Below are 17,771 nucleotides of genomic sequence, written 5' to 3' on the forward strand. Positions count from 1 at the left end.
TTGTTTCTTGTTTTGCTGTTGTTGTTTTGGTTGGTTTGCTTATTGATTTTTATGGGTTTTTTTTCATTGTAAAAAAAAGATATGGTAGCTGATTATGTCTGGAGTTGTTTCTGTATCTTCTAATCCATCCCATTGATCTTTGGGTTTGTATTTCTTTTTCTTTTTTTGTCTTTTGAGACACGGTCCTGGTATGCAGCTCAGGCTGAATTTTAGGATTGTTTTTTCTAATTGTGTGAGACATGCTATTGGAATCTTGATCGGAATTCCATTAAATCTGTGTAACAGTTTTGGAAGTACAGTCATTTTCACCATATTGGTTCTTTCTACCCAAGCTCAAGGGATATCTTTCCTTTTTTTTTTTGTCTTTTTCCTTTTTATCGGTACCGGGGATCGAACTCACGACTGCCTGCTTGCAAGGCAGGTGCTTATGCCGCTGAGCTAAATCCCCAGCCCCACGGGATATCTTTCCATTTCTGATATCCTCTTCAATGTACTTTTACAGTACTTTTTCAGAGTACTATAGTTTTCAATGTAGAGGCCTTTTTACACCCTTTGTTAGACTGATTCATAGGCATTTCATTTGGGGGGCATTACTGTTTCCCTGTTTCCCTAATTTCTCTCTCAGTGAGTCGGTTATTCATGCAAGGAAGGCTATTGACTTTTTTTTGTACTGAGGATCGAACTCACAACCTTGTGCTTGCCAGGCAGGCTCTTATGCCACTGAGCTAAATCCCCAGCAGTGCTACTGACTTTTGAGTGCTGACTTTGTATCCAGCTACACTACTGAATTTGCTTATTAAATCTAGCTGGTTTTTAGTAGCGTTTTGGAGTCTACCGTGTAGAGCATCATGTCATCTACAAATAATGGTAATTTAACTTCTTATTTTTCTATCACTATTCCCTTTATTTATTTCTCTTGTGTGAATGCTCTGGTGAAAGTTTCCAGGACGATGTTGAATAAGAGTGGAGACAGTGGACATTCTTGTCTTGTTGCTGCTTTTAGAGAGGAAGCTTCCAGGTTTTGTGCATTTCATAAGATGTTGGCTGTTAATTTGTCATAGATGGCTTTTACCAGATTGAGATAAAGAACTTCTATTCCAATTTTCTGTAAGGTTTTTATCATGAACGGGTGCTGGACTTTGCCAAAAGCTTTTCCTACATCTATGGAGATGATCATATGATTTCTGTTTGGCTTTGTTAATATGGTGGATTACATTTGTTGATTTGTGTGTGTTGAACCATCCCTGCATCCCTGGAATGAATTGCACTTGGTCATGGTGTGCGGGGTATAATGTTCTTGATGATCTATTGCTTGATGATTTGCCAGCATCTTATGGAGGATTTTTGTGTCTATGTTCAGTAGGGAGATTTCTTAGTTGGGTCCTTCTCCAGTTTTGGTACCTTGGTAGTGATTGCTTCCAGGAATGAATTTGGGAGTGCTGCTTCCCTTTGACTTCCTTGAAGAATTTGAGAAGTAGTGGTGTCAGGTCTTCTCTAAATTTCTTGCAGAATGCAGCAGTGAATCTGTCAGGGCCTGGGCTTTTCTTTCTTGGTAGGCTTTTAATTACATCTTCAATGTCATTGACTGATATTGGTTTATCTAAGATTTTTATATCTTCTTGACTCCATTTTGGTAATTCATATGTATCTAGGAATCTGTTCATTTCTTCTGCATTTTTCTTCCTATTAGAATACAAGTTTTCAATGTAGGTATAGATGATTTTCTGGATTTCTGTAGGGTCAATTGTGATTTTACCCTTTTCATTCCTAATTGTGTGGATTTCAGCCTTTTATTTCCTTTTTTATAAAGTTGGATAAGCGTTTGTCAATTTTATTTAATTTTTCAAAGAACCAACTCCTCAAGTCATTGATTCTTTGTATTATTGTTTTAGTCGCCAATGCATTACTTTCTGCTCGGAGCTTTATAATTTCCTCCCTCATATGAGCTTTTGGCTTGGTCTGCTCTTCTTTTTCTAAAAGCTTGAGGCTACCACGAAGTTGTCTACTTGCTGTTTTCCTGATATGGCTACTCACTGCCATAAATTTCCCTCTTAATGTTGCTTTCATTGTGTCCCATAAATTCTGGTATGTTGTGCTGCTATCGTTCAATTGTAAAAACTAATTTCTTTTTAATTTCTTCTTCATGTGGCATGACCTATTGGTTGTTCAGGAGGTGTTATTTAATTTCCTTGTGTTTATGAAGTTCCTGTCGTTTCTTTTGCCACTGATTCCCAATTGCATTGCACTGTGGTCTGATAATATGCATGGGATAGTTTCAATTCCTTTGCATTTACTTAAGTGTGTTGTATGAGCTATTACGAGGTCTATTTTGGAAAGGCTCTTGTGTGCTACTGAGAAGAATGTGTATTCTGGTGTTGTGGGGGTGGAACATTCTGTACACATTACTAAGCCCATTTGTTCAAAAGTTTGGTTCAGTTCTAATATTTCATTGCTGATTTTTTGTCTAGTTGTCTGTCTTTTTGTGACAGTGGGGTTTGAGATCCACCATTACAATTGTATTAGTGCATATTTTTGTTCATGCCTGTTAATATTTGTTCTATATAGTTGTGTGCACTGGCATTTGTTGCATGTATATTTATGGCTGTTATCTCTTCCTCTGGATATAGTGACCTTCTTTATCTCCCTTAATCAGTCTTGGCTCGAAATTCACTTTATCTGCAAATAGAAGATCTACCCTTGATTTTTTTCTGAGTTCCTATCACATGGGGTGCTGTTTTCCATCCTTTGACAGTCTATGAATTTCTTTTTAAATTAAATGTGTTTCTTGTATGCAGCATATTGTTGGATCTTGCTTCTTGTGCCAGTCTGTGTCTTCTGATTGATGAATTGAGACCATTAACATTGATGGTTATAACTGACGGTTATAGCTGATATATACATATAGACATATCTTTGTCATGTTTTTTCCTGTTGTTGGTTTCCCCTCTCCCCCCACCCCCATCCCTCTGTTTAATTGTTTGCCTTGCCGTGTGGATTTCTACTGTTGGAGTTCAGGGAGTTGTAGTCCTTGTTATCTTTTTTTAGAATATCCCTCTTAACATTTGTTTTTGAGACAAGGTTTCACTATGCAGTTCAGGCTGGCCATGAACTCACTTTGCAGCCCAGGCTGGCCTTGAACTCACAATGATCTTCCTGCCTCAGCCTCCCGAGAGCTGAGATTACAGGCATGAGCCACAAACCCAGCTTATAACATTATGAAGTGCTGGTTTGGTGGTCATAAATTTTCTTGGATGTTCTTTGTCATAGAAGTATCTTATTTTCCATCAATTTTGAAAGGTAGTTTTGCAGGGTACATCAATCTGGGTTGAAGGTTGTTTTCCTTTAGAACTCAAAATACCTTAAGCTCTTCTTGACTTGAGGATTTGTGCTAAGAAATCAGTTGTGATTCATTGTTTTTTCATAGGTGATTTGTTTCTTTTCATTAACAGCTTTTAAGATTCTATTCTTGTCCTAAATTTCTGGAATTTTGAGTGTGATATGCCTAGTTGTAGATTTTTTTTTTAACTGTGGCTAATTGGAGTTTTTATGCCTCACTTATCTACATGTCAAATTGTTTTTCCAAGGGCCGGGGATTTAGCTCAGTGGCATAAACGCCTGCCTGGCAAGCACAAGGTCATGAATTTGATCCTTGCTACCAAAAAAAAAAAAAAAAAAAAAAAAAAAGTTCATTTTCCTCTACCAGGAACGTTTTCTGCCATAGCATCTGTGAACAGTTTTTAAATATCATCTGTGCTATCTCTTGCTTTTTCTAATCAATCTTAAATTATTCTTCTTTGCTTCATCTAGCAGTTGCTCGATTGATTTCTCATGTTCCTTTGCAATTTTAAAGGAATCTTTCTTTTCCATGATCTGATCCGGCCCGCGAATCAATCAATGGGTCTCACCTGCAGAGGGGATGGGAATGGGGGCAGGGCAAGAGAAAAGAGAGACTGAGACTTGGCGGGATTCCATTCAAGTCTCTTATTTTTTTAAAATGGCTACAACTTATATAGGGTGGAGGCGGGCCAAAGGCAGGAAGAAGGCTTAATCTGATAGGTCATTGTCACATCCGGTTATATGATGTAAGCAGGAGAGGATTATGGGTAATGTAGGCAAGCTGAAACAGGGAGTTTGCTTGTCATGTGCATTGCAGGCAAGGAGAGAATCATGGGAAATGTAGGCTGACACACAAAATGCCCTCAGGCAGGAGGGGCAGGGCAGCAGCAGCTATCCGAAGCCGCTCCCTACAATGTTCAGTAACTGCAAGCCTGTGTTCTATATCTGAAATCCTGGCATCACATTGGCTTGATCTGCTGCAAATATTTCAGTGGCTTCCCCCCCCACCCCGGGATATCTGCTTGAATCTGCCTGATGGATTCCATTTCTTTCCTATGTTGAGCACTCATGGTATGTATAATTTTCTTAAGCTCATCTTTTTTCTGTATCTGCTCCAGAGTCACTAAGCATGGTCTTCATTATGGATACCATCTCTGCAGTTATTAGTGAAATTATTTACGACTTGACTTTGTCCAAGGGTTGGGGATATAGCTCAGTGTCAAAGCATGTACCTAGCAAGTGCAAGGTCCTGAGTTCAATTCCCAGTACCAAAAAAAAAAAAATTGCAGATGATTTTTTTCCCCCAGAGCTTCGTTTCATTACTTCAGAGAGGTCAGGTGAGAGGCTTTGGATTGTCCTACCTCATTGCCTCCTGGGTTTGTGTTTGGTGAACTGGGTGTCTGGGATTGCATTTTGTTTAAGTGTCTTCTCATTGCTTTTCTTTTTTAGGTTTTAATTCCTGGGTGATGCTCATAAACTGTCCTTGGTGGGTTGCTTTATTGCTTGTATTTAGCACCCTTAGGTAATGACTAATTGTCCAAGGTATCTTCCAGGAATAGCTGGTTTTTGGGTTTTGAATCTGTTGGAAATCCTACCTCTTCAGTTTGTTGGAGAGGAGAAGTTGTTGCTCGTTTGGCCCTGTCCCTGGTTCTTCGGCTCTGTGCCACCATATTGCCGTGACCCTTAGTCAATCTCAGCTGCGTAATACCAGGAGGAAAAGCTGTTTAGAACGATTACGCCACTTATGGCTCCAGTGATACCAATAGCATCAAACACAGCCTAGAAAATGATCTCACACTTGTAGTCCTCCTGCCCCAGCCTCCGAAGGACAAATGACTGCAGGGCTGGGCCTCCATCCGTTTTCCTTTTCCCTCTGACAAGTTGTGCAATCTTGGCCTAACAGCCACCATAACCCTCACCTTCACCCAACTTCTAGGAGGCCCACAGCAGGACCCATTAGGACAAGGACTGGCTATGGAATCTTCCTGCCCTCAACCACTGCCCTCTGGGTGGGGCTGCTTCCTGCAGCCTCAACAGAAGCTGGAGCTGTGGGCAGCTGTAATGCTCCTTCCTTACTTTAGGCTGATTGGTGTTGCAACTGCCTCCCTGAGGAGTGGCCAGAGACTGTGTCTGGCCAGGCAGAGACCAAAGTCAGACCAGAGGCAACTGCCATTGTCCCCCTGGGCCCTGGTTGCACTAAAGAAAGAGCAGATAACACTAACGCTATTAGCTATGAGTGTGCATAGCAGCCGGGTTGCCAAAGAACTTCAGAGAGCACCAGAGGGCTGCGAGCACCAGAGTACTGAAGGGCTGAACAACAGAAGCTGCTAGGAGAGGTTTGGAAAGCCCCCAGGGGGAGTTACACACTCTAGATGTTGAGTGACTGTCGGGGAAACTGACTCCCCTGGGAGCTGCGGGCACAGGGTTACACTATGGACTGAGACACCAAGAGCTGAGTCACTGGCACTAAAAGCTCTGAGCTGCTAATGTCAAGGGAGCTGCACTCTGCCAATTTGTGGCTTCCATCAAAATTGAGCAAAATAACCCTCCACCCACTCGTAAGAGTTTGTTGAAGAATTCTGCATCTAGATAAGAAATGTTGGCTTATTGCTTTCTTTGCTTGTAAAAATCTGTGTGGCTTGACTACATACATTCATTTGTTTCCTCTAGAAATACTATTAGGCCTTGGCTCACATATGTATTTTTGTTTTGTTTTGGTGCCAGGGATTGAACTCATGACCTCAAGCTTACCAGGCAGGTGCTTAAGCCACTGAGCTAAATCCCCAGCCCCACATATGTATTTTTTAAATATAACATTTTGTTAATTGATTGCCTTTGTTTTTCTTTCCCTTTCTTGTTTTTTTTCCTTGTTATTATTATTATTATTATTTTTTTTTTTGAGACAGGGACTCACCACATAATTCAGACTGGCTTTGAACACAACACATAGCCCAGCTGGCCTCAAACTAGTAGCAATCCTCCTGCTTCAGCCTCCTGGGTGCTAGATTTACAGATGTGCACTATCATAGCCTGCTCGACTCACATTCTTTGCTACTCTATTACATGCATATATATGTAAGATTGACCAGTGATCCACCTTTAATTTTTTTTTTTTTTTTGGTACCAGGAATTGAACTCATGACCTCATGCTTGCCAGGAAGCTGCTGTGCTGCTGAGCTATATCCTCAGGCCCTACACCTTTTTCAGTCCACCCACATCTCCTAATAACAAGGCAGTCTAAACTTAAATAATCTGATCACCTCCCCAAAGCCTCACGCATCTAGATATAAACCATAACAACAACTTTGTTGTCAGCACAAGCACCTTATAATAACAGTGTAGCCTGAGTTCCTCCCTGCCTGTCCTTGTGTCATTTCTTTTTATTTCACTTATCTATAAACTATGACCACTGAATATATTGTTGCTATTATTATCTTAAGCAAATGGTTATTTATTAGATTATTAGATTAATTAAGGATAAGAAAAGAAGACAGAGGATGTAGTTCAGTGCAAAGTGCATGTTAGTCATGCACAAGGCCCTGGGTTTGATCCCCAGAACCAAGCACAACAAAAAAGCTTTTATTTTATCATCACTTGTTTCTTTTCTAAAGCTCCTTTAAAGGAAGTTATCAAGGTGGTCAATTATTTAACCTATGGCTGGGCGTTTAGCTCAGCGGGGTAAGCACCTGCCTGGCAAGCACGAGGTCATGAGTTCAATCCCTGGTACCAAAAAAAAAAAAAAAAAATTTAACCTAACAATTTCTCCGACCCACCTCCATATCCACGAGAACTTGACTGCCTGGGGATGGGCTGAGTGTTATTCTGTATTTGTAAGCATTTCAGCAAAACACAGTAAAACTTCAGTTCATGAATGCTTCTGTTTGTGAACAGTTTGATTCACAAATAGAAGCATTTGGCAAAATTTTGCTTCCATTTGTGAGCTCTGTCCCAGGTAACTAATGTGACCATGGTCATCTTCCCTGCACAGACAGAGACACAACCATCTTCCCCAGAACTGTGAAGTGAGTTAAATTTGTGAACTGAGGTACTGTATTTGAACTAAGTCCTAACAGAAAATGGCACCCCAGCCAGTATTATTCAGTTCTTTAATTGCTCAGGTAACGGATCCTGTTCTGGTTGTTTTGGTCTCTTAGCTGGTCACTGTGATGCCTAGCAGGTCATTATGATGGACATTATATAAACCAATTTCCAATTGACAAGTCATTCTGACTCTACTTCTTACTTGCTTATCACATGCAAACCTTGACCACCAGAGAACAAGGCCTGATATTCTGGGAATGATCTCAATTAGTGCCCATCAATGTAAAGAAAATCTGCCTCCAAATCCTGGGTGCTGTTTCAGTGTTTCTGTTTTCTGTAGCATCTGGTGCATCAGCCAGAAAGACTGTGCTGACTCTGAACAAAGCAAGGATCTCTCCTGGTCTGATGTGACCTCATGCCCTTGAGATTTCTTAAGTCCCCTCAGAGGTCAGGAGGAAGATTCCAGGCTCCCTGTTTGAGAACCTCACATCAAACCTCAAAGGGAGGATGATGCAATCTGTCTGTCTTTCCATCTGCCTGCCTGCCTGCCTGATTCCAGTAGGACCCCTGGAGGCACTCCAGTTAGTCTGTCTGTCAGTCCTGTCCAGCTTGAGGAAAAGGGGAGTTTGATCAACTCCCTTTAGTTAGGACCACCCTCAAGGGAATGGGGTTGGAATGTTTAACCTCTGAGTGTCTGCTGAATGAATGTGTGAGTGCGTGGAAGAGCTACCATAAGCAATATGCTGCTCCATCTCTGCACCAAGACTGGGAAGCACTGGTCATGGTGACTGACTTAGTCCTCACTTGTGTTTCGGTGGTGATCAACATACAGCATAACAGAGGCCTCACACCCTCCTTAGCTAAGTCATGCCTAAGTCCGGATGAAGGATACAGCCAGGCAGGCATCTGAGTGGTCTCCCTCTGAGGGGCACCCACACTTGGTCTATTGTGCCATCGTTCAAGGGTACACAATATACTAGGAAGTCAGAGATGGGATTAATTAGTCAAAATCCAGTCTCTTTCTGCAAGACAAAGGACTTTTACAGAGTTAAAAATGAAGCCAAACCATTACCTACAACTCAAAAAAGAAAAACAGAGGCCTATTTTTTCTTAGAATTCCTCCTGGCACCCTTGTTGGCCACTGAAGATGCTGCCAACACATATAGCTTCACTCCCTGCTCCTGACTCATCTGCTTCCAGCCAGTTGAGCTGGTTCCTGCTGGCAATGGCCTGCATTTGGCTGCAGAGCCTTCTGCTTAGATGCTTATGCTGGTCAGGTGTCATCTACTGCCCATCCCAGATGACTGTCAGCATCTGAGTTCTACATTTTGACGGAAGAAAATTGGGCTGTCAGCCCTGTTAACTGAGTTGTGATGGCTTTTTAAAAGGTCACCTCGTCTAGAAACAACCCAGTTGAGCATTTCTCAAAGATACTGGGGAGGGGAGAAGCCCATTAACTACTGTTACCCAGAAGCCTGATTTTAAAAAGGCACCTGAAGTCTGTAGGAACACTCAGTATGACAGACCGCCATACCCTCTGGCTGTGAGTTACACTATGGACACTAAAAAAAATAGATAAGTAATCTCATAAAGCTTCAACCTGGATCAGGTGCTGACACTTTCACTGGTTTGATGAGCTCAGACTAGGCCAGACTGGGCTCCCTTCAGCTGGGCACCAGGAGCCCACAGTGCCGTCAGGACCCTTGCCCCTTTTTCCAGGCACAAACTTGCGTCCTGGGAGGACATCTCCCCAAGCTTGAATTCCTGTATGAGCCGGTCCCCATCCACTTCTGGGAAGGCACCTCCTCTTCAAGTTAGAAGCAGCCACCTCCTTTGCACCAAGTCAGCCAGCCCCCCTCTTGTTTAACCATGCACTTTCAACTCTGACTGTCCCCCGGGAGGAAGAGGCTGCCTGCTTCAGCCTGAGAAGGATAAACACAATCCTGAAGACTCTCCTCCCAGAGGTATGAACTAGGACTTGCCTCCAGGCCTGGCCACCAACCCTGCTGCCTCACTGTGACCTCCCACATTACTGTCAGATGTCATGGGAAACACAAAAGACATCCAGCCACACATCAGCCTGACAGACTTTTAACTGTCTTGGGCAAGATCTCTGCCATCAACAGTGCAGCCATCACCATGCACTCTGGGGTTCCTGACCCCTTCTTGGACTATTCTAGATTTAAAAGATGCCTTACTCCCATAAGCCCCTTCAACTGGGAAAATCCTGAGACACAAGGCCAGCTCAGTTGGACTCAGTTGCCACAAGGGGTTAAGAATTCTCTCACTATTTGCAGGGAGGCCCTAGCTATCATGGTCCACTGAGAAAGCAAAAAATGAGGCTTTGAAACTACAAAATGTCTACAGACTGTCAAACTGCTAAAATACACCTCTCCTGCCTGCAAAGCCAGCTCAAGATCTCTGAGCTTCCTGTGCCACCGTGGTTACCCTCTGTATATGTTGTCTGTCTTCTGCCGTCTATAGCCTGCTGATATACCTGCTTGGATCGAAACAAAGCCTTTTTCTGCATTTAGTTGGCTACTGTCCATCAGCTCTTCTTCACAAAGACCCAAGTTCTGGACTCGAAAGTAAACTGACCTGGACTCAACCTTCCAGAGGTTCAAAAACTTGTTTGCCCTCTTTGGAGAAGACCACTGCACTTCTGAGTGATGACGCTCAAGCTATCGGCAGGAAAGGCACAGAAGCCCTGCTCCAATATCTGGCAGAAACTGGCTACAAGAAAGAAAAAACTGCAAATTTCTTGGGGCTGCTGGCTTCTACAGAATCTGGATCCTTGAGTTATGCTTACTCAGACCATCAGTCTGCAGCCTACCCACGCAAATATTTAGATTTGGTTGCTAAGGGCAGATATTCCCCTTTGCCTCCACACTCTAACTGTGCTTCTGAGCAAGAAAGCTGACAAATTTATCTTAGGCCAAGACCTAACAGTCCAGGTGCCACATGTTGTACTGGGACGAACTATTGTACAAACGGACTCCCAGACAGATGCTGAGTACACCCTGTTTAGAGGTAGCTCATTAGGAATAAAGTCCAACACGATAGATATACTCTGGTCACCTCGGACAAAACTATGTTGGCCAAAACTCTCCTGCGGATTTGATCTGCACAGCAAACTGCTTCCTGTTGCTGTTTGGAAACCTGCCATCAATGGTGCGAAATAATCCAGTTTAGAAGACTAAAACCCCTCTAGGATGGATCTGACTGACTGAAACCTCAGTCCCTGCCACCAGCCCTGCCTCTGGTTTGTTGTTTTTTTTTTTTTGTCTTTTTCCTTTTTACTGGTACCGGGGATCGAACTCACGACTGCCTGCTTGCAAGGCAGGCACTTATGCTGCTGAGCTAAATCCCCAGCCCCTCTGTTGTATTTTATGTACGCTCAAGCCACAGTGCTGGCACCCGTAACCCTGCAGCCGGCTCAGGCTTCAGTGTCTGTATCACCGGCCCTGACCTCCCAATCCCTACCCATACTGAGAAAACAATCAAGGGTGTATGTCCTGCTGTAAAAAATATCACCCTTACCCTCGATCACTAGCAGCAATAATGGGCCTGCACTTGTAGCAGAGGTAACAAAAACTACATACAGCTTATAGGCCACAAAACTCCAGAAAAGTTTAAAAAAAAAAACAGCTTGAAATCAATTAAAAGAACAGCTAGATCTGTAGACATTGCTGCACACACAAGTAACCCAGGTACACATTAAAGTACCTCACCAGTTTCAGAAATCCAGCCTTACATGCACTAAGAAATTTACCTCGCCAACTCCTCTGAGGCTCATTCTAAAGAGACCAGCATGAGGACACTGTTCACGGGATTGCTCCACACTTATTCCTGCTGATTTTTGTGTCTTTCCAGGCTGTTTATCCCATCCTTGCTAACTGAGTTTTTTTGCCTTACTCTATGGATGGTTGTCCCAAGAGAATAGATCAATCAATCAAACTTGATTGAGATTTGATGAGCGTCCACGGCACCCTGGACACTCTGCTAGATCAGATTAACTCCTTCGCTACCTTGCCAGAGTAATGTTATAGAACAGATGGGACTAAGTTATGTCTCTTCCTGAAAATAATTTAGGGGAAAAACTCTATGAAACAATCTTTGGGACCTTGACCAGCACTACTGACAGCCCTAAGGTTACTGCTTCTAGCTGGGCCTTGTCTCAAAGATCAAATATAATACGCCCAGCAAAGATTTGTCAGGGGAACTAAAAGCAGGGGGAAATGTAACAGAAACTGCACCCCCCAGCCAGTGTGCTTGAGTTTCTTAGTTGCCCAGGGAACAGCCCTTTTTCAGTTGCTTCTGGTGTCTTAGAAATGGCTGGTCACTGTCATGGACTTTGAATAAACCAATCCCCAACTGATAAACCGTTCTGCCTCTGTACTTCCCGTGTGCTTATCCCATATAAACTTAGGCCACCAGAGATCCAGTTCGGATATTCTGGGAATGATCCCCATCAGTGCCTCCAAATCGTCGGTGCTGTTTCAGTGTTTCTGTTTGCCATAGCAAAAGTAAGTATGTAAAAGGCCAGGCTGTGTGGGGCCGGGATTGGGGCACAAGGGCCAGCAGCTGAGTCTCCTCGCATCTGCCAGAGGAGGATTTGCATGATATGAAAGGTTCCAGCTTGGGAGTATGGTGGGAGGGTGGTGCAGGAATTGGAGCCGGTTGAGGACCTGCAGGCAGATAGAGGCGGCCACGAGGCCACCCTTCTGGTCAGTCCTCATGGCTTCATTTTCCCCTGCTCAGAATTATTCAGGGTTCACAAACATGCACTGCTCGTAACAGTGATCCTAGTGCTGTCCCCGCCCTGTCTCAGGGCGACCTCACGCCCCGTTCTTCCCCTCAGCGTGACCACAGCCGTGAACACCAGGGCAGCGCAGGACAGTATGATGCCCAGGTGTGCAGGTGGAGTGGCAGCAGAGTGGTGACGCTGGACAGGGAGCCCCTGGGACAGGCACGACTCACACCCTGTCAATCACTCGTCCCTGTCGGTCCTACTGAGAGACCCCGTGGGAGGCACCCAGGCTGGGCGCCCTTCTCACCCTGAAAGCCTGATTTCTCTGTGGGCGCATTTCTCTTTCCTGTCATCCTGGCCCACTTCCCTGCTCCTGCCATATTTTTGTCCTGACAGACTTGCTCCCATGGTCTTCAATAAATGTTGCTGCTTTTTGCTTGTCATTAGGCATAACTTTTCTTTTCTTTTTTGGGGATTTAAAAAGAGTCTTCCTGTGTAGTCCAGGCTGACCTTGAACTGACTGTGTAACCTAGGCTGGCCTTGAACTTGTGTGATCCTCCTGCCTCAGCCTCCCAAATGCTGGGATGACAGATGTGGGCCACCACGCCTAGCTCTTTACAATTCTTTTGGGTGCCATATTCAAGAGTTTAAAATCTGTCCCATCCACCATGCAGGTACAGAAGCGCTCCTAGAGACAGGCAAGGCCAGTGGGGCAGTCTGAGGGGCCCCAAGCCCTGTTTCAGAGATGTACAATCTCTTTTCCTTGGGTGTTCCAAGAAGCGCTGGTTGGACTTTCCCGTGCAGGCGGGCTCACACACAGGTGACCACAGTGAGGCCGTTACGGACAGCTAAGTCAGGTAGAAATACTCCAGGCAGTCACACAGCGCAGGGCCCTTGCAGGAGTCAGTGCAGGAGGTGAGAACACATTGCGGCTGTGGCAGGAGGGGCATCTGTCGAAGGCCAGGCCTTGAGATAAAGATGGAACGAACAGGTCCACATGCACCTCCCAGCAACAAATAACAGTAACTGATATTCTAAGTAGGCATCAGTCACCTGGATGGATGACCAAGTCCTCCTGACCCCCATGCCTTCCAGGAAAGGTCCCTGTTTTTCCCACGTACACTTGCTAAGTGACTTGCTTCTCCATTGGGTCAATATTACCTAAGTGACTACACTTGTAACCTTTTTTTTTTTTTTTTTTTTTTTTGGGTGGTAGTGGTATGGGGAAGTACCTGGACTCGAACTCAACATCCCTCACTTGCCGCCCTGCGCTGCACCGCTGAGCTATGTCCCCGGTCACAACACTTGCAGTCATATTCGTTGGTCATATTTTGGTCCCGCGTTGTACCTGCCTCGTGATTTTGCTCTATAGAACTTTCCTTGAGAAGCAGGCTGGTGGGCACCCCACTTCCTGGTCTCCTCCTGTGTCTCTCAGGCAGGAATTATCTCTTCCTCAATAAAATTTCCTTTTCTTAACCTTCATGGTTCCTTTAAGTTCATTCTGCCACTTTGGGGAGCACAAACCTGACACATAGCTGTCTAGCAGACTGGGGTTTTTACGATTTCCTGTATACCATTTGGGGTTCCTGTATCAAAGCCTGAGGGCTCATGCTGTTTGGGGTGACAGAGCCAGGGGTCCCCTGTAAGGTGCTGGCCTGCTCACCTGGACTTCATACTCCCCTCCGCCTCCTGCCTGTCCCCTGCTGACGTCATACTGCGGAGAAGAGCATCACTGGCGCTCACACACTGTCCCCAGGCCACCACTCCAGCCCCAGGCCAGCAAACCACGGAGGCCTCTGGGGAGCAGCAGCTCTGCCCACAGCGCCTGCCCCTGCAGTGCCCCACATGGCCACTGGGTGCCGCCACGGCCCTGGCCCTGCAAAGCCTGCTGCTTCCCCACCTCCCCTGGGGAGGGCCTGGGGGCGGGGCGGGAGACCCCGTGTCAGCTCACCTTCTCATACCTGGTTGACTTCTGCGAGTAGACGTCAAAGTTAGTCCGGATCCAATTCTGGGCCAGCTGGAAAGCCACTTCCTGGGTCTGAGGTGACTGTGACTTGGCCAAGCCTAGACCCCAACCCAGCAGGACCTGAATCTCCGGAGCCCCCCACCCAGGCAGGGCAGAGGCCAGGCTCTCTGTCCCCAAGGAGGAAGCGAGGCCCGCGCCCTGAGACCTCCCCTCTGGAGCCACAGGCCAAGCTGCTGGCAATCCAGCGTCTGGGTTTGGAGGGCGAGAGGAGGCTGGTTGCTTCCTACCTCTGATGACCAGGTCCTGCAGGGGGACCCAGCGGTTGGGAAAGCCCCCTTGCTGGCCTGTGTTGTGGAGACAGTTCGGGATCCCATACTAGTGGGTCAGGATCTGGCTGTCCTAGAAGGTTCCAGGCATTGCTGTGACTGTGGGTGGAGCCTGGACAGGGGGCCAGGACCCTGGGTTCTCAGGAAACAGCAGTGTCCTCCCTGGCCCTTCTCTCCTTGGCTCTCTGCTGTCCCCTGGTGGCCACGGAGGGACCTGCAGGCCAAAACAGGCATAGCCTAGTGGTTGGCCCTGTCAGGTCCCCTACTGAGTCAGGAAGGGGCTGTCCTCCTTCAGGGGCCAGAGCCTCACACTGTCCCTTCACCACTAAGCATTTCAGGGCCTTGTCCATGACACCAGCTTTATAGACAGCTAAGTTAGGTAGAAATATCGCAGGCAGACAGGCCTGGGCCCTCAGGGAGGTCAATGCAGAAGACGCTGTGGCTAGAGGTGCTTTCACTGAAGCCCAGGCTTCAAAAAAGAGATGAAGGGCCACTCATACACTTCCCTAGGGACGAGCAGCAGTGCCTGATGTTCTCACCGGCATCGGTCTCCTTGGGGTGGAGGACCAAGCCATCCCACGTACGATTGCTACCTTGTGACTCCCCATTGGATCAGTATCAGTCCAGTGACTGTACTTGTCATCTTATTGATTGATTGCAGTTCTGTCCCACCTTGAACCTGCCTCACCTAGTGGCTTTGCTCAATAAACTCCCTGGAGAAGCAGGGTTACTGGGCCACCCACCTTCCGGGCCCCTCTGGTCTCTGTTAGACAGAAGCTATTCTTCATTCAATAAATTCTTTTCGATAAATTCTACTCCTAACTTCCATTGTTTCTAGAGTTTATTCCTCGATTAGAAAGAACATGAACCCGGCATTTCAGACATCTAACAGATTGGGAGTTTCTTTTCTCTATGTCACCAGGCCTGAAAAGCAGCCTGCCCAGGGCGGGGTGAGGTTGGATGGATAAACGTGAGATTCAAGGTCATAGTCCTTCCAGGCCCCCTTCTGCTCACCCCGCAGGACAGTGTGCGTGGCGGCCAAGCCCTGGTCTGCACATGGCTGCCCTGTGCTCTGTGCCCTGGGCATCGTCCCTTGAGGGGCAAATCCTCTGCGGGCAGGCCTGCCCTTCAGACCCCCAGAGCCCCTCTTTTTGTTGTTGTTGTTTTTGTTTTGAGAAAAGGTCTCACTATGTAGTCCAGGCTGGCCTTGACCTCTTCCTGTAGCCCATGTTGACCTCAAACTGTAGCGACTTCCTGGCTCAGTCTCCCGAGTGCTGGGACTACAGGCAAGCATCACCATGCCCAGCCTAGAAAGCACTGCTGAGGTCAGGGGGAGCCCTGCTCCTCACCTCCACCCCTCCGGGAAGTCTCCCCAGTCTCTCCTGCCCCCCTCGAGGCTCCCTGTGTCCACCTCCAATGCCATGTGGCTCTCTCCTCTCCTGGGGGCCTGGGCCAGCTCTGGCTCAAGGACAGTCACTGCATGTCACTGCTGCGTACAGCTGAGCCCACGCCCAGCACAGTCCTGAGGGACTTTCTCCTTGCTCTGAGGCTCTGCGAGCCGGTGGTGTGCCCACAGCTGCCCAGGCCACCTGCCCCCTCCTCTGCTCGGCCTGTGGCCCGCTGCTCCTGGCACGGGGAGCTGCTCAGGGCCCCTTTGGCAGCTCGGCCCCCTCGGGAACGCACCTGGTCCTGGTTGGTCTGCTGCTCCCTCAGAATGAGAGGGCGGGCTGAGCTTCCCGCAGAAGCCGCGCACATGTAGGGGCGATGGGAATGGGCAGAGAGAGGACCTGATGGGCCTGCAGGCTGCGCTGCTCCTGCCCTGGCCCGCCCTTCCGCCCTTCACCTTGTCCTTCCACACCCATCATGCCTGGGGCAGGGGCGCCGCTCACCTCTCAAATGCTGTTTTTACTCTTCTTGCAAGAGCTGGGAACGCAGGGGGACAGGGAGGAGTCTGCAGCGGGCGGCACCCCGAGTGGGGTGGGCAGGGTGGGCTCCCTCATCTCTGTATCTGCTGAGGGAAGCTGGGCCTCAGGAGGGAGGTGGGACTTGCCCTGGGCCGCAGAGAGGACAAGACCAGGCCTTACACCCAGGTGTCCACACCCAGGCTCTGAGGCCCCATCGCTCCCAGGCCGCTCCAGGCATCCTCCTGCTCGCCCTGTGGCCAGGGACGCCGGGCAGAAGGTTTGCCGGGACATCCTGAGCCCAGCCCTGCTCAGGTGAAGGAGCAGCAGGGAGGGCAGCGGTGGGCAGCAGGCTGCTGGCCAGTGCCCGGGCCAGCCTTGGTCTGTCTGTCCTGTGTCTGGTGGAGGTGCAGCGTGTGGCATGGGGCCAACTACACAAAGACGCAGGGCCGTGCTCCTTGGTGCTGAGCCTCCCTCTCATGGAGGACCATGCCTGGGGTGCAGGGGAGCCCTGCCCAAAGCACCAGGGTGTCTGGTGTGGCTCCTTCTGGAGCTCTAGGCCCTGCTCGGGGCGGTACCCAGGCAGGAGATGCCAAAGGGCACGGGGCCATGCGTGACTGCAGTGAGGGGTGTGGAGAGCCGACCCTGGACTGGGACAGTGGGGCCGGGGTGGCGGGGTGCAGGCGAGGGCAGACACTGGGGCCTTGTGTCTCAGCAGCTTGGCCAGCAGCCTTTGCTGGGCAGCGGCTGCCTGCTCCTCCCAGGGCAGGGCCTTCCACTGGGTGAGGCCTAACTGCAGCCACCTGTGAATAAAACAAAACTTTATTTAATTTAACCCTCAGTTGCCTGCAAGATGTGCCTGGCTGGGCTTTGGGCTGAGTCAGCCGTGGCCACGTGCAGCAGGAGAGGGCTCCAGCTCTGCTCTCAGCGTCTGTTTCTGCATTTCTGCCCATGTCAGCAGTGTCTGCAGAAAGGGTGTGGAGGGTGCACCTGGCCTGGCACCACCCCTGCAGCTGCCTGCAGCCGCCTCTGCCCATTCCAGCTGCCTGACCTCTCATTCTCACTGCAACCACTGTGGCTTCCTCGCTCCCCGTGGGGACAGGGTAGAGCTGCTGGGGCAGCAGCCACCAGGCTCAGTAGCCAGTGGCCACTCCCTTCCAGGCCGGGTGCTCCATTGCTGCTCCTGCCCACGCCTGCTAGCAAGGTCAGGCTCCAGCTGCTTCTCGCCCCCTCCACGGGCCCTGCAATCCCTGGGATTCACAGGACCCATTAATCTGCATGAGAATTTGCAATCAGAACTGGGTCCCAGGCTCCCTGGCTGAAGACATAGCTAGGCTGTCACAGGTCCCTCCAGCCTTCTAGGTCATTTGTGCTCATTAAAGGCTTGGCTCTCCATCAGCAGTTGCAAACACAAATTCTGATAATGAGGCATGTAAAGTATCTAGAGGAGG

At 48.0% G+C, this 17,771-nt stretch overlaps 1 protein-coding gene across 1 annotated transcript in view; it reads right to left on the reverse strand.

The window, feature by feature from the left end:
* Positions 1–14,101, reverse strand: part of Treh (trehalase) — a 29,091-nt gene extending 14,990 nt beyond the window's left edge. The window contains exon 1 of the mRNA XM_063255896.1: positions 14,079–14,101. Coding sequence (XP_063111966.1) covers positions 14,079–14,086 — 8 coding nt within the window. The 5' untranslated portion in view covers positions 14,087–14,101. The remainder of the gene's footprint in view (positions 1–14,078) is intronic.
* Positions 14,102–17,771: the final 3,670 nt, after the last annotated feature.

Source organism: Cavia porcellus, unplaced genomic scaffold (assembly GCF_034190915.1).
Source record: "Cavia porcellus strain 051 isolate PalLab524CR breed Dunkin Hartley unplaced genomic scaffold, mCavPor4.1 scaffold_9, whole genome shotgun sequence".
Classification (NCBI taxonomy): domain Eukaryota; kingdom Metazoa; phylum Chordata; class Mammalia; order Rodentia; family Caviidae; genus Cavia; species Cavia porcellus.